Source organism: Enhydra lutris, unplaced genomic scaffold, assembly GCF_002288905.1.
Source record: "Enhydra lutris kenyoni isolate GAN:26980312 unplaced genomic scaffold, ASM228890v2 scaffoldscaffold22, whole genome shotgun sequence".
NCBI lineage: Eukaryota > Metazoa > Chordata > Mammalia > Carnivora > Mustelidae > Enhydra > Enhydra lutris.
The window spans coordinates 5,948,791-5,966,157 of NW_019154106.1; the positions used below are offsets into that span (position 1 = coordinate 5,948,791).

The 17,367-nt window shown below is 58.1% G+C and overlaps 2 protein-coding genes across 3 annotated transcripts in view; one reads left to right on the top strand and one right to left on the bottom strand.

The window, feature by feature from the left end:
• LOC111149655 (actinin alpha 3) overlaps nt 1–10,657 on the bottom strand; it is a 13,616-nt gene extending 2,959 nt beyond the window's left edge. For both annotated transcript variants that reach the window (XM_022506854.1, XM_022506855.1), the window contains exons 1-14: nt 10,443–10,657; nt 6,682–6,796; nt 6,393–6,512; nt 6,008–6,094; nt 5,839–5,926; nt 5,295–5,373; nt 5,129–5,210; nt 4,331–4,416; nt 3,952–4,044; nt 3,350–3,580; nt 3,095–3,242; nt 1,274–1,424; nt 548–656; nt 311–451 (exon numbers count right to left, since the gene is read on the bottom strand). In XM_022506854.1, the coding sequence (XP_022362562.1) occupies nt 311–451; nt 548–656; nt 1,274–1,424; nt 3,095–3,242; nt 3,350–3,580; nt 3,952–4,044; nt 4,331–4,416; nt 5,129–5,210; nt 5,295–5,373; nt 5,839–5,926; nt 6,008–6,094; nt 6,393–6,512; nt 6,682–6,796; nt 10,443–10,589 (1,677 nt within the window). In that variant the 5' untranslated portion in view covers nt 10,590–10,657. The remainder of the gene's footprint in view (nt 1–310; nt 452–547; nt 657–1,273; nt 1,425–3,094; nt 3,243–3,349; nt 3,581–3,951; nt 4,045–4,330; nt 4,417–5,128; nt 5,211–5,294; nt 5,374–5,838; nt 5,927–6,007; nt 6,095–6,392; nt 6,513–6,681; nt 6,797–10,442) is intronic.
• Nucleotides 10,658–11,460: 803 nt separating this feature from the next.
• On the top strand, nt 11,461–17,050 carry LOC111150288 (zinc finger DHHC-type containing 24). The gene is made up of 3 exons (XM_022507739.1): nt 11,461–11,775; nt 13,281–13,558; nt 16,492–17,050. The coding sequence occupies exons 1-3, from the start codon at nt 11,495–11,497 to the stop codon at nt 16,785–16,787; spliced, it is 855 nt and encodes a 284-aa protein (XP_022363447.1). The 5' UTR covers nt 11,461–11,494; the 3' UTR covers nt 16,788–17,050.
• Nucleotides 17,051–17,367: the final 317 nt, after the last annotated feature.

Sequence of the window (17,367 nt, forward strand, 5' to 3'; positions counted from 1 at the left end):
CCCTCTCATCTCCATGCCCCAGGCACCCAAAGAAAGGGCTGACGGGAGTCGAGGCCCGCTTCCCTGTCACCCCATCCAGCACCCCCCAACCTGGAACCCTGCGTCCACCTGGGTCTCCTCCACCGAGTGCACCAGCCACACGTCCTGCAGGTCCTCCACGGCCCCGTCCAGCCAGTTGTTGAAGGGCGCTGCCCGCCGGGCACCCTCTCATCTCCATGCCCCAGGCACCCAAAGAAAGGGCTGACGGGAGTCGAGGCCCGCTTCCCTGTCACCCCATCCAGCACCCCCCAACCTGGAACCCTGCGTCCACCTGGGTCTCCTCCACCGAGTGCACCAGCCACACGTCCTGCAGGTCCTCCACGGCCCCGTCCAGCCAGTTGTTGAAGGGCGCTGCCCGCCGGGCAAACTCCAGCTGTAGTTGGTCGATGGTCTCCAGGAGCTTCTCCATCCGCTAGGGGCCACAGGGATGGCGAGTCAGCAGCCCGCCCACCTGGCCCCGCACCAGCCTCTAGTCTCCAGCCCCCAGCTCCTTGGCCCCCAAACCCACCTCCAGTGCGTCCCTCCTCTTCTGGGTCAGTGTGCCCAGGGTGTCCCACTGGTCGCAGATGGCCTGGCAGCGGCTACTCACGGAGGCCGCCTCGTGGTAGTCCAGCTCACTGCGGGCCAGAAAGGGGATGAGGAGGGGGTCAGACCACAGCCTAGATTTCCCAGACTACCGTCCTGGGGCTGGAAACTGTGCGCCAGATGGTGAGGGCGCAAGGGAGCCAGGCAGGCAGGTGTGGGTGAAACAGGGCATTCATTCCTGGGGGGTAGAGGTGGGGGTTCCAGGGCCTTCGTTGGGTAGGGGGCGCACGTGGGTCCTGAGCTCCAGTCCCTTGTGGAGCGTCAGTGGGGGGTGGGGGGTGCTACGATGCGAGAAGGGGCGGGTTTAGAGGAGGAGGTGGGGAAGCCAGGGCTGGTGGGGAGATTTTGAGCTAGCAGGCCAGGGACCGCAGCTGAAGGGGGCCACCAGGTTAGGGCCGTGGGGGTAGGGCAACGGGGAGGGAAGAGTGTGGGGGCCGCATCGGGGACAGGGTTAGGGGAGGAGGAGCAGAGCAAGTGGTGATGGGGAAAGACGTGGCACCCAGGCAGGGTTCCTGAACTGGGAAGAACGAAGTCTTGCGTAGGGCAGTGGGGAACAGGGCAGCGAGGGGCAAAGCCAGGTAAGGTAGTTGTCCCCCCCCGGGGGGGGGGGGGGGGGCGGGGGGCAGGCCCAGAGGCAGGCCACGCCTACTTGAGCTCCTGAGCCAGCGCCGCGATGTGCTCTACTCGGTCCTGGTGCGCAGCCAGGTCGCTCTCGAAGGCCTCGTGGCGCCGCAGCAGCGCCCGAACCTCCTGCAGGGAGGCCGACTCACAGTCGCGCTGGCTCAGCATATCCTCCTTCCCTACTCGGAGAGAGGCCCGGCTAGGGTCACCCAGCAGCAGCCAAGGCGGGAGCTGGGTTTTGGAGCAGTCCGGGCGACCGTGCAGAGTCCTCCCTCATCTGCGAAATGCAGGTGGTTACACCTGCCCAGCTCATCCTAGGGGTCTGCTCTGCCATGCCAGAGTGATAAAGTGAAGGTCGTGGGCAATCCTGTAAATGACGTCAGCGTCCCTGATCCCACACCTCTCACGGTGGCCCTTGGTACACTTTGGGCCTTCCAGGATCGTGAACTACCTCCCAAAGACTCTGAGCCCAGGGAGCCCCTGACCTGGTTTCCTCGGCTCACCAGGTTCTCCAGAGCCTGGCACAGTGCCTGCCACTTGGTAGACCTTCTAGGAATACTTGTTGGATGAATGAATGATGAATGTGAAAGTGCTATGAGAATGAATTACATTACACAAATAAAACCATAATTATAATAATAATCGCAGCCCCTACTATTTATGGAATGCACCTGTATTTTGCAGAGATGCTACGAGGCTTAAAGATTCAGAAACCGCAGCACCTGGGTAGCTCAGTGGGTTAAAGCCTCTGCCTTCGGCTCAGGTCATGATCCCGGGATCCTGGGATCGAGCCCCGCGGCGGGCTCTCTGTTCGGCGGGGAGCCTGCTTCCCTTCCTCCCTCTCTGCCTGCCTCTCTGCCTACTTGTGATCTCCGTCTGTTTAAAAAAAAAAAGATTTTATTTATTTTTTTGACAGCCGGAGATCACAGGTAGGCAGAGAGGCAGGCAGAGAGGGAGGAAGGGAAGCAGGCTCCCCGCCGAACAGAGAGCCCGCCGCGGGGCTCGATCCCAGGATCCCGGGATCATGACCTGAGCCGAAGGCAGAGGCTTTAACCCACTGAGCCACCCAGGCGCCCCATAAATAAAAAAAAACTTAAAAAAAAAAAAAAAGATTCAGAAACCTCCTCGGAGTCCCATAAACAGGTGTATACTTAAGGAGTTCTTGTTTATATCAGACCACTGGTAACCTTCATGTCCATAACCCATTACTAACTTTTTTTTTTTTAATTTGACAGACAGAAATCACAAGTAGGCCGAGAGGCAGAGAGAGAGAGACGGGGAAGCAGGCTCCCTACCGAGCAGAGAGCTCGATGAGGGCCTTGATCCCAAGACCCTGAGATCGTAACCCGAGCCGAAGGCAGAGGCTTTAACCCACTGAGCCACCCAGGCGCCCCATTACTAACGTTTGTTTGTTATTTTTAGGCAGGGCTCACTTATCTGTAGGATTAATCCCTGATAAAAGACAGAATGGACGCTTTCATATGGAGTGATGTATTTACCCCCCCGCAGTATCCTGCCATGGATATGCTGAGTCCAACATAAGTGCTGTTAGGGTTGGGGACTCACCTGTCACCGGTACAAACAAAATGCTACATGACCAGTGAATCAGAGCAGACCTACAGAAGGCTGGAGCCTGGCGACAGGGGCCCAAGTTTACAGATGGAGAAACTGGGACCCAAAGAGGAGCCGTGACTCGGCTGCACAGCAAGTCAGGGTGGTTCTAGAAAACAGGTCCCCACCTTCCTGCCAGGACACCTGTTCCTGACCTGTGCATTTTGTCAGACCCACACCCCCCCCACATACCAGTTTCCACCCCGGGACAGACTCAAGCCCCATGAGGTGTACCTACCTCGGGTCCAGGCTTCGTGCAAGGAGGCCTTCTGTTGGAATTTCTCCGCCAGGTGCTGGAGCCGCTGCAGGCGTCTGATCTCCGAGAGCAGCCAGTCCTCGTAGCCCTTCTCCACTTGCTCCAGCCCCCGCCATGCGTTGGCGATGTCCTGTGGGGCAGGCAGAGGCGCCTTCCAGCATGGTTTGCCCATTGTACAGATGGGGACCCAGAGCCCTATGTCACCCGGAGGATGTGGGCAGAGTGGGGGTGGCTCACCGAGACGAGCTTGCCCTCGGAGGGCATGAAGGCAGGCCGGTGGCTCAGCCGCAGCTTGGTCTGTAGCGTATTGAAGTTGATCTCCAGCTGGCACTTCTCCTGCACCCGGGGCGGCTTGTGCAGGCGCCGGTAGTCCCGGAAGTCCTCCAGCTTGCGCTGCATGGCGCTCATGCTGGGCTCGCCCATGCGGTTCTCCAGCCATGATACTGTGCGGCGGATCCATTCCAGTAGCTGCCACGGCCAGGCAGGTGCGGCACAGAGATCAGAGCTGGCCAGCTCGCCCCGCCCGGCTCTCACCCACCCACACCCGGGCTGTGGACAGAAGGCCAGGCCCCAAGCAGAACGGGGGTTCCCACTAATCAGAGAAGGAGCAGATGTCAACCTCTGAGCCTGGTCAGGGACCAATATAGGCTGGCACAGAGCAAAGGGCCAGAAGAATGCCTAAATATGGGTGAATGGATAAAGGAAAGAGTGAACAAATGAATGGTGAGTGAATCTGTGAATGACCAGGAGCTTGGACAGCCAGAAGTGGGGGAAGGACAGCCAGGGTTGGGGGACCACCGGTGTGGGAAGGGGAAGGGCCTTCTCTGGCCTCATCTCACCTCACTGGCTAGCTTCTCATACTCTTCCATCAGCTTCTCATTCTCCTGGTTCACGGCCAGTACCTTGCAGATCCTATTAGCGGCCGTTTCTGCCTGTCGCGGGAGTCGGAAAAGGTGGGCACTAGAATAAGCTGCGGCAGGCGCCCTAACCCTCAAAACCTGGGTCTGTGCAAATAGGGCAGCACGTCTTTTTAGATGAGAAGGGAGCTTCCAGGCCAGATGCCTCTGCTCCTGGGTTCCCCAGAGACTGTCTAGGCAGCTGGGACAGTGGCACTCCCACCCACGTGGGGCCCAGCACCTCCCAATGTTGGGATGCCACCAGGGTTGGGCCCTCGGTCCACACGCTCAGCCCAGGCAACAGCAGCCGGAGCCCCCTTACCTGCTCAGCCCCGGCGAAGGCATGGTAGAAGCAGGAAACATAGGTCATGATGGCCTTCTCATCAGGCTTTGGGGTGTTCACGATGTCTAGGGGATGTGGGGTATGTATTGGCCAAAGCCAGGCTTGGGGAAGGGGCTCACACCCCTAACCAGGCAGAGAGCTCCCTGGACACAGGAGGGGTGGAGACATCTAGTCACAGCCACCAGCTGCCAGCTACCCCAAACCCAGTATCTACCTCTTCCACGAAGCCCTCTGTGATTGCCCCAGGGCCCAGGAATCTGTCCTCTATGGGGTGAGTGAGCAGATGCGGCAGGCCTCGAGAAGCAGCAGCCCACGCTGCCTCGTGTCTCCAACCCTCCCATCGCTCTGTGGGTCCATCCATCTGTCTTTTCCCCAAGTTCTCAGCCATTGGTGCCCACACATGTAGGGCACCAGACACAGTCGGTGCTCAGAAAATATTTGCTGCCTCAGTTGACTAGAGCCTTGCTTGGGCAGGACAAGAGGCAGGACCTGCCCCTAAGGAGCTCCCATGCTCCCAGGTGAGCTAGGTGATGGAGGTATGAACCAAAGGGTGGCGCCCCAGGGAAGGGGAAGGAGGGGCTGCTTCCACTGGCTGGAGAGGGGCAGGGGGCAGGAGAGAGGGCTCCTGGGGAGGGCGGTCTGGGACAGGAAGGAATTTTTACTAGAGGGCGGACTGAGGAGGGAAGAGCAGGGGCAGGGGGAGGCGGGTGGGGTAGAGGGTGGACTGTGCCTCTGGTCTGTAACTGGAGTCCTTGCCTGGACGGGGCTTTGTCTCACCTTCTGCATCTAACATCCTGGGGATGTCCAAGTATTTCTCCGCTACCTCGAAGGCAGTGTTAAGGTTGCCAACGGGGTCATCCTAGGTGGGTTGGAGCAGGGACAGGTGAAATGTCAGCTGAGGACAGAGGCTGGGGAGTCAGGGCTAGGGGTGGCCGAGGCCCACCTTGCGCAGTTTGGCGTAGTCAATGAGGTCGGGGCGGTGTCGGTGGATGAGAGCACAGAGGGCCAGGCCATCCTTCCAGCTGGACGGAGAGAAGGGGGATCAGGCCTGGATTCAAGCTGATGCCCGTCCTCCCCTTACTCCAGGAGGGTCCCCATCAGGACAGCCTCATCAGTAAGATGAAGTAGAGTCTCAGCTCGTCGGCTTGGCACCAGAGGCCCCTCATTACCAGACTTGGACCATCTCCTCCAAGCTCATCATGATTCCTTCCCATACCCTGTGCCTGGGTCATACCACTAGCTGGATGTTGTGGGGCTCCAGGTTTTTGCTCACATGGTTCCTTGTGAATGAAACGCCCTTCTAGGGATGTCTCCAAGGAGCCCTCCCTCAGGGATCCTCCCTCCCCACCCAGATTCAGTTCAACATCAACCGAGTCCTCCTACTCGCAGACACCATTCCAGGACCTTGGCTGTGAGGGCCCCTCCCCCGGGGCGTGTGCCGTAGAGCCTGGCAGAGGCCCATGTACGTGTGCCAACCGCAGACAGACCTGGTATGGAAATTCTGCACGTTGACGTTGCGGTAGGGCGCCGTCTTCCGCTGGCACCACAGGAGCAGGCCTTCTTTGGCGGAGGTTTCTGGGCAGGGATGGAGATAAGTGTCAGCTGGGGAGGGGTCTGGGCCAGCCCTCTCACCCTCCTGGCTTCCCTGCCACTCACCCTCCACAGAGATGTCCTGGATGGCGAAGCGGAGGATGATGGTCCAGATCATGCCCAGGGTCATCTTCAGGTTCCCGTCCACAATCTCTGCAGGGCGGGAAATGTGCATGACTTCCATCTGGCATTCAAGGCCTGTACTGCCTCAGCTGCACTCCCCGCCACACACCATGCTCCATGCCTTGGCCCTTGGCCCCCAGGCCAGAGCTGCTACCTAGTCAGTGTTCAATCATGGAACACCTGCTAGTCCCGGGCACAGTTAGCAGTCCCTCCTAGGAGGCTCAGATGGTTACCCCCACAGTTGAGAAGACAGGCTCCCAGAAGTGACAGGCTGATGTCAGGATGGCCCTCTGCTCCCCTCCCGGGCCTCCTCCTGCCCCCTCCTCACCTTCAGCACCGATGGACACCAGCTTAACCCCCTTGCTGGCAATGAAGTCCAGGGCCTTGTTGACATTGGCGATTTTATGGAAGCGCATCTTGCCTTTGTCTGGCCTGGGCAGCCTCTCTCCTGGGTGTCAAGGGGAGAGGTCAGGGGCCAAAAGTCACAAGAAGAAGCTGAAGACACTGTCCTCAAACTTCCACCTCCCCCTCAAGGTCCCCTCATGCTATCATGTTTCCCCCTGCTCCCTGGATTCCCCTAGGGCCTAGGGTCCCTGTGCCTTGATTTGCATCCTTACCTGAAATGACCTCCAAGAGCAGCATGAGTTTGAGGCCATTGCGGAAATCCTCCTCGATGTTTTCAATCTGGGTGCCGGCCTTGCGCAGGTGTGAGTTGCACCAGGCAGTGAAGGTCTGGGGGCAGAGGACAGCACTCAGACCCTAGCCCTGGGTCTAGAGGACACTGGGGTCGAGCTGAGAGCGCTGGCCCCAGAGTCAAGTCCTGGCTCAGCCGCTGACGTGCTGTGTGCCTAGGACTGGTCCCTTTTTCTCTCTGAGTCTTTGTTCTCCTGGAAAAGGAGAAATGGGCTCTAGGCCCTGCACAGGTCCGAGTCTGGACTTGGGGCATGCCAGCTATGGCCAGTCTTAAGCCCTGCAGGGGGTTTTAGAAAACTGTAAAGCATATACTCCAAAGTGTGAGACCCTCTGTGGGCCGAGGCGGAGGGACACTGCCCTTCTAACGCCTGAACTATCCTGGACTGAAGCACACCCAGTTCTGAGGGTTTTGCCTGAAGGACTGTGCACCTGCATTATTGTGCTCTCAGCCCCACAGACCTCCCGGGGCTGTTGTGAATTGGCCTCCAAGTAGAATGTGAGGGTGCAAGATCTTTCCAAGTCATGGAGGACACAAGGACCAGCCTGACCCAGTTCCCGGAGGTGACTGCCCTTCCCCTCTCCCCAGAGTCAGCCTCAGCCTCCATCTGGGATGCGAGGGCTGCTGTGCAGCTCTGTGAGTATTGGGGATCAGGGTGACCTGCAGCCTGATACACCAGCTCCACCAACCTACCGAACCCTCAAACCTTGCATTCTGCTATCAGCTGTAAGGTGCTTGGTAGAGTCTCTCCTTGGGCTCCAAGCCCAGCTGAGACGCTCACTCACTGTGACCTGGAATATACACTTTGCCCTTTCTTGGGCTCATTTGTACAATTAACTGGCCAGACTTCATGATGTCCCAAGGTCTTTCTTCCTCCAGTTGGGTAGGATTCTAGAATTCAGAGCATTCCCCCACCACAAAGCAATTAATCCTGGGAGATGGCCTGGAAGTCCTTTGGGATTATTTCCCTCAGCCAGCTTCTTTCCCTGAGACCAGCTTCTTTGCTGCCCTAGAAGCTGGACATGAAAGATAATGCTTTAAATTCTTGAAGAACTGTCATTGCTAAGGAAAGGGAGTGAGCTTCCCGTCACTGGAGGTGTACAAGAAAGTGCTGAGCACTACTTGATGGGGACCCAAGCACGGGAGAAGGCAGGGATTCTCTGTAGTTCCCTCCAACCCTGGAGTCTGAGACGCTCTGGCTCTAGATAAAGCAGAGGGAAAGGCAGGACCGGGTGGGGCTTCCATGGTGGAGGAAAGCGCATTCTTTCATGTCAAACAGGACTTAATGAGATGGAGTCCCTGCCCTAAAGGAGCTCACGGTCAATCAAAGGGTCATGTTGGTCTGAGAAATGCTGGGAGAGACTAGTGTCAGGGAGAAGAGGGAAGGGTTCTGCGAAACGGGCAGGGGACCTCTTGGGGGAAGGCTCATATTTGATCTGAGCTGCAAAGGAAGATCAGGAATTATTCAGACAGAGAAGGGCAGGCAAGGGCATTTCAGGCAGGGGCAGCCACGCAGGCAAGTGCTCGGCGCTGAGAAACAGTTGCTAGGTTTGTGGGGTGACAGCTATCTGGGCGCCGCTGGAATGAAGCTGGGGGTGTTGGGATATAAAAGGCGAGAGGCGGGCCGGAGGGGCAGCAGGGGCCAGGTCATGCACGGTCTGGGGTGCTAAGCCAGGGAGTTTCAACTTGATCTGACGGCAACAGGGCATCAGGGAAGATTTTGGGCAGAGGGAGGTGGGCAGAGCTGAGTTGCAGAAAGCTCTTTCTGGTGGCAGAGTGGAGGCAAATGGCTTGGGAGAGCAGGAGGGAGACATGAGCAGGTGGCATGGCGGGGGGGTTGGCAGGGAGGGGTGAGAAGGGGTTTCAGGGAGGGGAATGGGGCAGGGTCAGAGGGATGGGACAGAAACACTCTTCCTCGCTGCAGTGTAAGCTTCCTGAGGCAGAGGCTTTATTTTGTTTCCTGCTGAAGTCTTGACACCTGACACAGTGCCTGGCCTAGAGGAGGAGCTCCCTAAGAGATACTGAATGAATGTTTTGGAATGAGGTTGAACCAAGAGGACTCCGGGATCAGGCAGGAGCAGGAGGGAGCGCTCCGAGTCACGGGTGGAAGGGCAGGGGTAGAGCGGGGCTAAGCTGAGTAAGACATACTCAGGCTGGAGGAGAAAGAAACTCCAGAATGGCTAACTTCCAGGGATGCTGATAAATTTACGGAACATCGAGGTTGTGCCGCCGTTGAATGAATGGACGAAGTGGGTGGCTGTAGGCTGGGTTGGAAGGGTATTCCTGGTATTTTGTGAAACGATGCAGGCAAATTACAGGCTAGCATGTGTCTCATGAAGGGCATGCGGACCTGGATCTGAGGGAAACCTGGTGGGTGGGGTGGGGGTAGGAGCTGTTGCAGAGCAGATGGCGGTGGGAGCCAGGGGCAGGGATGACATCACTGGGAGACTTCCAGGCCCAAGGACCACAGCCCTGCTTGGAGACAGGTGCAGGAGGAGCCAAAGGGGAAGCATGTCACTGGGGGCACCCCAGCTTAGTCAGCTGAGCCTCCGGGACTCTGGGGTCATCTCCTGTCATCCAACCCAGCAGAGGTGCTCTGATTCTAAATCCTAGGATTCTCAGATCCTGCAAATTCCACTGAGCGCTCCTGTTCCCTGCCCCTTTCCTGGAGTCACACACTCTTGGCAAAGGCTCTGCAGGGTCTAATGACTTCAGAGTTCTCCCTCCCTCTGGTCTGCCACTCCCCCAAGTCTGCTCACTCCAGCCTGGATCATTTTCTCTTTTGGGAACCCAGGTGTCCTGCCCCCTCCACTTGGGAAAGTCTAGGAGTGAAAATAGATCAGGAAGGGGGCCTGAGTGCCCTACAAGGCTGGGCCTGGGCAGCAGCTGCTCATGTGCCCCACTCCAGCTCCCCCAAGCCGCTGCCTCAGCACAAAGAGTCCATCTGGCCGGAGAGTCAGGTTACTGTGTAAGGGGACCCGGGCTCCCCTCTTCCTTGACCTTGTGGCCTTTTCAGCAGATTTAGGGCCCTGCGGTGGGGAGGGGTATCTTGGGAAGGAGTGGGGGAGGGGCAAGCAAGGGGCAAAGACCCTTAGGTTGGGGAGGGAAGCCCTGTTTTCTGAGAGTATATGATTTGGGTCCTATCTCTGCCCTTTTCTGGGCCTCAGTTTCCTCATTTGACAATTGGGATGGGTGGCAATGAACCCCAGGGTGGAGAGGATAGAGATGAGAGAGTCGGACAGGTTCTGAGATGGTTCTCTCCTCCCCCACACTCCAGGTCCACTAGTTGCCGCTGCAAGTCCTCAGGGTGGGGTCTAAGATATTCAACTAGAGAGTTGGGGGTCCGGGAAGAAAGATTATTTTCCCCACACTCCCCAAACTTGGATCTCCTGGGCTTCACCCAACCCCTTTTCACCAGCAGAAGTGGGACAGTGCGTCCAGGGTAATGAACTCCTGGGAGATGGGGACCCGAGAAACTCTCCTTGTTATCCTAAACCCCTCCCGAGGGCTCCCACCCCTCTCTTCCAGCTCTGGGAGACAGTGGAGGACTGATGGGCAGAGCCCAGGCTAGGGAGTGGCACTCTGGGTCTAGACGGGCTCTGCCCCCCAACTTGCCGAGATGCCAGGGACAAATCGCCCGGCTTCTCAGGCCTCAGTTTTGCCATCTGAAAATGGGTGAGCACTCACTTTCCGCTGCTGCTTCTCCCAGGCCGGGTCGAGCAGTAGGTCGCGGTCCCAGTCCTCCTCCTGTTCCATGTACTCGCCGCCCCCGCTGCCGCCCACGAAGGGCCCCTCCCCGACCCCCAGACCCTCGGGCTGCATAACCATCATCATCTTGCTAGGGCTCCTGGCTCCGCACCGCTCGGCGCTCTCCGGAACACCGGGGCCGCGTTAAGTAGCGCCCGGCCCAGCCCCGGATCGTATTCGCGCTAAATATGGGGGAGGAGGGAGGGGCCGGATGGGGGCGAGGGTGCTCGGGTCTGGACGAGGCAAGTGGTTGCCCTGGGACCAGGGACTACAGGATTTGGGGGCGCTGGGGTGGATTCTATGGCGGAGATTCGAGGTTCCCGTTCCCGCGCCGCCTCTTGGGCGCTGTGTGACCGTGAGAAAGCCACGCTCCTCTGCTTCCTCACGTGGACAACGGAGATAAAGATAATAGTAGCGACTGCAGGCCGCTCTAGAAGCTGCGCCTTAGTCCTCCTGACCGTCTCTCTGCGCTGCGCAGGCGGGAAACAGAGAACCCTATCCCCATTTCACAGTCAGAAACACTGAGGCGCAGACCTGTTGGAATGTTTTCTGGGGTGATGGAGACACTCGAGCACGGGGAGGGGTTCCAGGCCAGCCGGATGAGCGGGTGCAGGGCTATTAATATCGGGGCGGCTGGGGGCTGAGGGGGAATGTGCTGAGCCGAGAAACCCCGACGGCACCGAGCCTGCAACTCAATCTTCCAAACCAGCCAGCGAGGCCAAAAGGCGGGGCTTCTGCGGGGGGCGGGGGCGGGGCTCAGTGGGTGGGCGTGGCCACAACGAGCAACCCCTGCAGGCTCTAGCGCCAGGGGGATAAGCTTCCCCGAGGCTCCTGCGGCCGTCCAATCACATGTCTGCATCTGCCGGCGCTCCCCGTGACGCTAAGCTCCGTTCGGAGCTTCTATTGGTGTAGCAGGCGTCCGTCTGCCACTATCCCCGCCCCAATACGGAAGCGGCGGTGTACTGGGATCCGACTGCGGGTGGGTCCAAGCCATGGGGCAGCCCTGGGCTGTGCGGACCGCGGAGGGGGCGCCCGCGCGACTGCCTCTCGTGCTCACCGCGCTGTGGGCCGCGGCTGTGGGCCTGGAGCTGGCCTATGTACTGATTCTGGGTCCCGGGCCACCCCCGCTGGGACCCCTGGCTCGGGCCTTGCAGCTAGTGCTGGCCGTCTTCCAGCTGCTCAACCTGCTGGGCAACGTGGGGCTCTTCCTGCGCTCGGACCCTAGCATTCGGGGCGTGATGCTGGCCGGCCGCGGTCTGGGCCAGGGCTGGGCGTGAGTGGGGCGCGGGAGCTGGGGGTTGGGGTCGGGGAAGCAGGAGCCTAGGACCAGAAGCTGTTAGAACCAGATTACAATAGGATCCGCTTGTTAGCGCCAGAACACTCTTACAGTCTGGGATGGTAGATCCAGAAGAAATATCATTCATTCACTTACAAATATTTAGTGAGCACCTACTATGTGCAAGGTGCTGTTCCGGCCACTGGAGGTCCAATAGAATAGATTACTGACCTCCTGGAGGTGATTCCAGTGGCGGGGTGGGGGGCAGGTCATAAGCTATAGGTATATAAATAAGGAAATTACGTAGAATGTTAGAAGATGATATGGAAACAAAAAGTAGGGCAGGGTAGAGGGTGTCCGGGTTGCAGTTTTTTTTTTTTTTTTTTTTAATATTTTTATTTATTTATTTGAGAGAGAGACAGTGAGAGAGAGCATGAGCAAGGAGAAGGTCAGAGGGAGAAGCAGACTCCCCATGGAGCCGGGAGCCCGATGCGGGACTCGATCCCGGGACTCCGGGATCATGACCTGAGCCGAAGGCAGTCGTCCAACCAACTGAGCCACCCAGGCGTCCCCCGGGTTGCAGTTTTAAATAGGGTAGTCAAAGTAGGCATTTGACCAAAGACTTTAAGGACGTGGGGGAGTTAGCCATGTGGGAATCTGGGGGGAGAGCATCCCAGGTAGAGGGAACAGCAAAGCTGTGCAAAGAGCAAAGCAGTTATGTGCCTTGCATGTTCCAGGAACAGCAAGAAGGCCAGTATGGCTGGTGTGGAGTGAAAGGGAGGGGTGGAAGGGTAGAGATAGAAACCCTGTAGGATACTGAAGGTTTTGCGTTTCACTGCCAGTGAGATGGACAGATTGTAGGGTTTTGAGAAGAGGAGGAGGACACGACTTAGATTTCTTTTTTTTAAGGTTTTATTTGACAGAGATCACAAGTAGGCAGAGAGGCAGGCAGAGAGAGAGGAAGGGAAGCAGGCTCCCAGCTGAGCAGGGAGCCCAATGCGGGGCTCAATCCCAGGACCCGGAGATCATGACCTGAGCCGAAAGCTGAGCCTTAACCCACTGAGCCACCCAGGCGCCCCCACGACTTAGATTTTTAAGATCAGCCTGTCTGCCGGGGTGAGATGATACCAGGAGGAACCGGAGCTGGGATCAATCAGGGAGAGAAGTTAAGAATCTGATGCGGTAATCCAGGGGAGAGTTCATGGTGACTTGGACCAATGTGGTGACCACGGAGGAAGTGAGAAGTTGGCTCCCGGATGTTGGAGGCCAGAGAAAGGCCTTAAGACTGGGCTGTCCGAGCTGCAAGAGCCCTGGCACCTTCAGTGCTCGAGCTGGAAGGGCCCAGGAAGGGGTGTCCGGCCTGCGTTTATGAATGATGGGGTTGAGGCTGTTAGGGCAGTGGCTGTGCCTGTTTCCCCAGGGTGGGCTCCGAGGCTGAGAGGGCATGATGGGGCGCACTCCGAGCTGCTGGCGGAACTGACGCTGTGGTTCCTTCCCTGCAGTTACTGCTACCAGTGCCAGAGCCAGGTGCCACCGCGCAGTGGGCATTGCTCCGCCTGCCGCGTCTGTGTCCTTCGTCGGGATCACCACTGCCGCCTGCTGGGCCGTTGCGTGGGATTCCGCAACTACCGGCCCTTCCTGTGCCTGTTGCTTCACGCAGCAGGCGTCCTGCTCCACGTCTCTGTGCTGCTGGGCCCGGCCCTGTCTGCCCTCCTGCGAGCCCACGCGCCCCTGCACACCGCCGCCCTCCTCCTCCTGCCCTGGCTCATGCTGCTCACAGGTGGGGACCTTGGGAGGCACCCACAGAGGCAGAGGCCCTTGCAGTGGGTCATTCTGGTGGGGGAGGGGATTTCTGGCTGGTTCTCCTGGTTACATCCTGGGGACCCAGTTCCAATGTCATTTATGGGGGGTGAGGGCAGCCTTGGGATTTGACTGGTTATGCAGTACCGTAAAACACAGGGCCTTGACACAGGTACAGAGTTCTGGCTAGGAGAATCAGGCAAGGATTCTAGGTGTTGGCAGAGAAGGAAGGACTGGTGGGAGTTGGGGGTGGTGTTGGGGTTGGGAGGGAGCATTCTCAGTGAGGGGAGCAGCCCGAACAAAGGCATGGAGGTTGGGCAGGGGGTAGCTTCAGACTGGATGGTGGAGACCATCCCTGAATGCTGGTATGAGGAGAGAGAGCCCTGACTTGCCTGGACACTGGGGAGCCAGTGAAAGTTATAGGCAGAGGGAAGCTCCAGTCTTTGGAAGTTGGGAGGTGAAGATAGGGATCAGGAGGCTGACTGAGAGGCCATGTTCTGCATGACGCAGTTAATCCTCCCTGATCACTCTGAACAGTGGCCGTGTCTCCTCATCCTCTCCAAGCCTGGCTCTGGCCCCTCCCTGCAGCCCGGAGGGGTTTGGGGAAGGCCTTGGGAGGCCCCATGGGGCTGTCAGTCTCTTGCTGTGACCACGCTGGCTCTCTGAGCAGCCCTCCTCTGCCTCCTCGATGACCCGCTGCTTCTGCAGAGACGCAGGCCCTCGGGCTATACTTCCCTGCACCCCACCTCTCTGTAGCCATTGTCTCCTCAAGCCCTGGGCCCTGTAGAAATCGCGGGTGGCTGGAAGTCTGGGCGGATGGCCCACTCAGTGCCCCAGTTGCTCAGCTTCTGGACCTTCTCTCCATTTGATCTCCTTCACCCACTCCCACATCCACCCTACACCTCAGAGGCCAAAGTGTGTCATGCCATGAGCCGGTCCCCCTCCTTCTCTGCTCCCCACCTCCTCTCCCAGCTGGCTCTTACTCTTACACTCTAGGACGCCTGCCCTGTGAGCTCCCGGCCCTCACCTTTCTGTCCGTCAACGCCTGCCTTCTTCCCTGCCCCCGCATCCAGCCTAGAACCCTCATTTCCACCATTCTCCTGCCAACATCTCATCCCTCTTGGCTCTGTCTCCCATGGTACCTTTCTGTCTTCTGTCTGCTGCCACTGGGTGCTGAGAGCTGGTACTTTGTGGCCATTGGTCCCATGTCACATTCATGGCAGCTGACCCCAGCTGGCCCTCATTCGTGCCTGGCCATGCTGGTTTCTCATAAGCTTGCTCCCCCTAATGACTGTGGCTCCAACCTTCCCACTTTCCTGTTCTCCAAGGCCCCACCTCCCTTGAATTCAATCCGTCACAGAGAAAATGTCAGTTGGTATGTCCTTTGTCCCATCCTCAGATCCGAAGCCAGGCTGACTGCCCCCAGCTTCTCCTGGTGTCTGGCCCTTTGTCCCTGCTTGGAAGCCTCACTGTGGCCTGCTTTTTCTCCTGCCGACCCGGTCCCCCTCCACTGGCTTTTCCCACATGTACAAACCCTCCCGTCCCCACACATCCTCCTCCTCCCTAGCTCTTGCCTTTGGCTCCTCTCTTAGCAGCCATGCTTCTCGAAAGACTTCCCCGGACTCATAGGCTGCTTTTCCTCACCTCCCACTGACTCCTGTACCTGCTCCAAACTGGCTTTTGCCCCCCTCCCCCTCCTGAGAATGCCTTAGTCCCCACAAAGCCCAGAGGACCCTTTTGAGGTCTCTTTGCTTCATGAGACCTTTCTGCCACATAAAACTGCTGGCCTCCCACTTCCTGGAAGGCTGTACCCCGGACATCTCCAGGAGCTCATACTGCAGGGTTTTCTCCCTAAAGTTTTGGTTTCCCTATCTTCTCTTGATCGGGTCCCAAAGGTCCTGGTCTCCTGATGCTGAGGTCGTGGCACTGCTCCCATCCCTCTCTACACTCTGACGGGTCTTGGAACCGTCTATGCCAACCACCTGCATGTCTGCATGTTGGGATGTTGGGGTTGGGCTTCTCGCTGGAGCTTCCAGAACCATCCACACACTCTCTCACAGGCCCCTCCCCATCCTGCCTTACGACCGTCAAACAGAATGATTTCTCCCCTCTTTGCCTAGCAAATACGTCCTCAGACACCACCCAAGATGTCACTTAATAAAAACAGATGAAATCTACTTCCTTTAGCCTCCGAAGTCCACTTGGCATTTCCCCACATAGCCTCTCTTTTTTAATGAAGCGGAATTCATATAACATGAAATTCGTCATTTTAACCCCTTCCTAGTATATTATTCAGTGGAATTTAGTACATTCACAATGTGGTGCAGCCATCACCACTGTCTAATTCCAGAACATTTTCATCAGTAGTCACTCCCCACTCCCCCTGAGTCCCCCAGCCCGTGTGTGTCTCTGTGGATTTGCCTGTTTGGGACATTTCACAGACGTGACATCGTTTATGTGCCCTTTGTGCCTGGCTTCTTTCACTGAGCAGAATGACAGCAGCCTGTAGGTCATTATTTCAGCAGCCTCGTAGTGCTCACTGCGGGCCGGAAGGTGCTCTTTCCCCTGTAACACACATCCCATCCGTAATTAAGTGAGAAGCCATCTGTCTGTCTGTGAGCAAGACACTCGGGCCAGAGCTGGTGTCCGCGTTCCTCCTGGTGTCTGCCACCACGTCTAGCACGTGGGAGGTGCTCACAGGTTTGTGACGAATGCAGGTCGGGTGTTGGGCAGGGGCTGCGTCTACCCAGGTCGCCGCGTGGGCTGGCCAGGGAGGAGCCCCTCGGCTTTGCTAAGCAGAGGAATGAGCCCTGCTTTGTGGCGGAGGGTAGGGAGTGGAAGAAGGGCAGGAGCTGGGCTTTGGGAGGGCTGGGCCCGCAGCTGCCCCCTGACCCTCTTGCTTTCTCCTTTCAGGCAGAGTGTCTCTGGCGCAGTTTGCCCTGGCCTTTGTGACCGACACATGTGTGGCAGGCGCACTGTTGTGTGGGGCTGGGCTGCTCTTCCATGGGATGCTGCTGCTGCGGGGCCAGACCACGTGGGAGTGGGCTCGGGGCCAGCACTCTTATGACCTGGGCCCTTGCCACAACTTGCAGGCGGCTCTGGGGCCCCGCTGGGTTCTCGTCTGGCTCTGGCCCTTCCTGGCCTCCCCACTGCCTGGGGATGGGATCACCTTCCAGACGGCAGCAGATATGGGCCTCGTGGCTTCCTGATTCCAGGAAGAGTCAGAGGTGTTCAGGGAGAAGGTAGCAGGAGACGGGGGCTTCTAACTCCTTTTGGGCCCAACTCCAGCCTCCAGTCCCATCCTTGGCCTTGCCCCTGCCCAGCTTGGACTCCGGTATCCAGGGCTTGAGTCCCGCAGCTCTGCCTCTGTTGGCCGCCTGAGTAGAGTGGATGGTTTGGTAAGGGGCTGCTTGGCCAGCCTAGTCACCCCTTTGCTGGGTTAATAAAGTGCCCACTTGGTTCTTGGACTCCTTCCATCTTTCTGGGTTTCTGGTCCCTCGCTATTGCCCGGGCTGCTCTTTCTGGTTTCCTCTGATTGCCACGCATGGGAACCACAGAATGCCTGACAGCTTAAGGGGCTAGGGCTCTGCCTCCTGTGGCGTTGGTGTGGTGGGTCTGGGGCAGCAGCAGACCAGGGCGGCGCATAGTGACCAGGGAACGAGAATCCAACATCCTCAGGTTCAGTGCTTTACGGCAAGAAGCATCTCCACCGGGCTGTGCCTCTCGGGCTAAACCGGTTCCGGGGGCAGCAGTTACGAGAGTTGATGTGGTAAGGTCATGGGGCAGTGA

Excerpts from the sequence above, each read along its gene's own strand:
- LOC111150288 (XM_022507739.1), top strand. The coding sequence starts at position 11,495 with ATGGGGCAGCCCTGGGCTGTGCGGACCGCGGAGGGGGCGCCCGCGCGA. Across the intron at positions 11,776-13,280 it reads GGTCTGGGCCAGGGCTGGGC|TTACTGCTACCAGTGCCAGA; the intron begins GTGAGTGGGGCG and ends CCTTCCCTGCAG. Across the intron at positions 13,559-16,491 it reads CTGGCTCATGCTGCTCACAG|GCAGAGTGTCTCTGGCGCAG; the intron begins GTGGGGACCTTG and ends TTCTCCTTTCAG.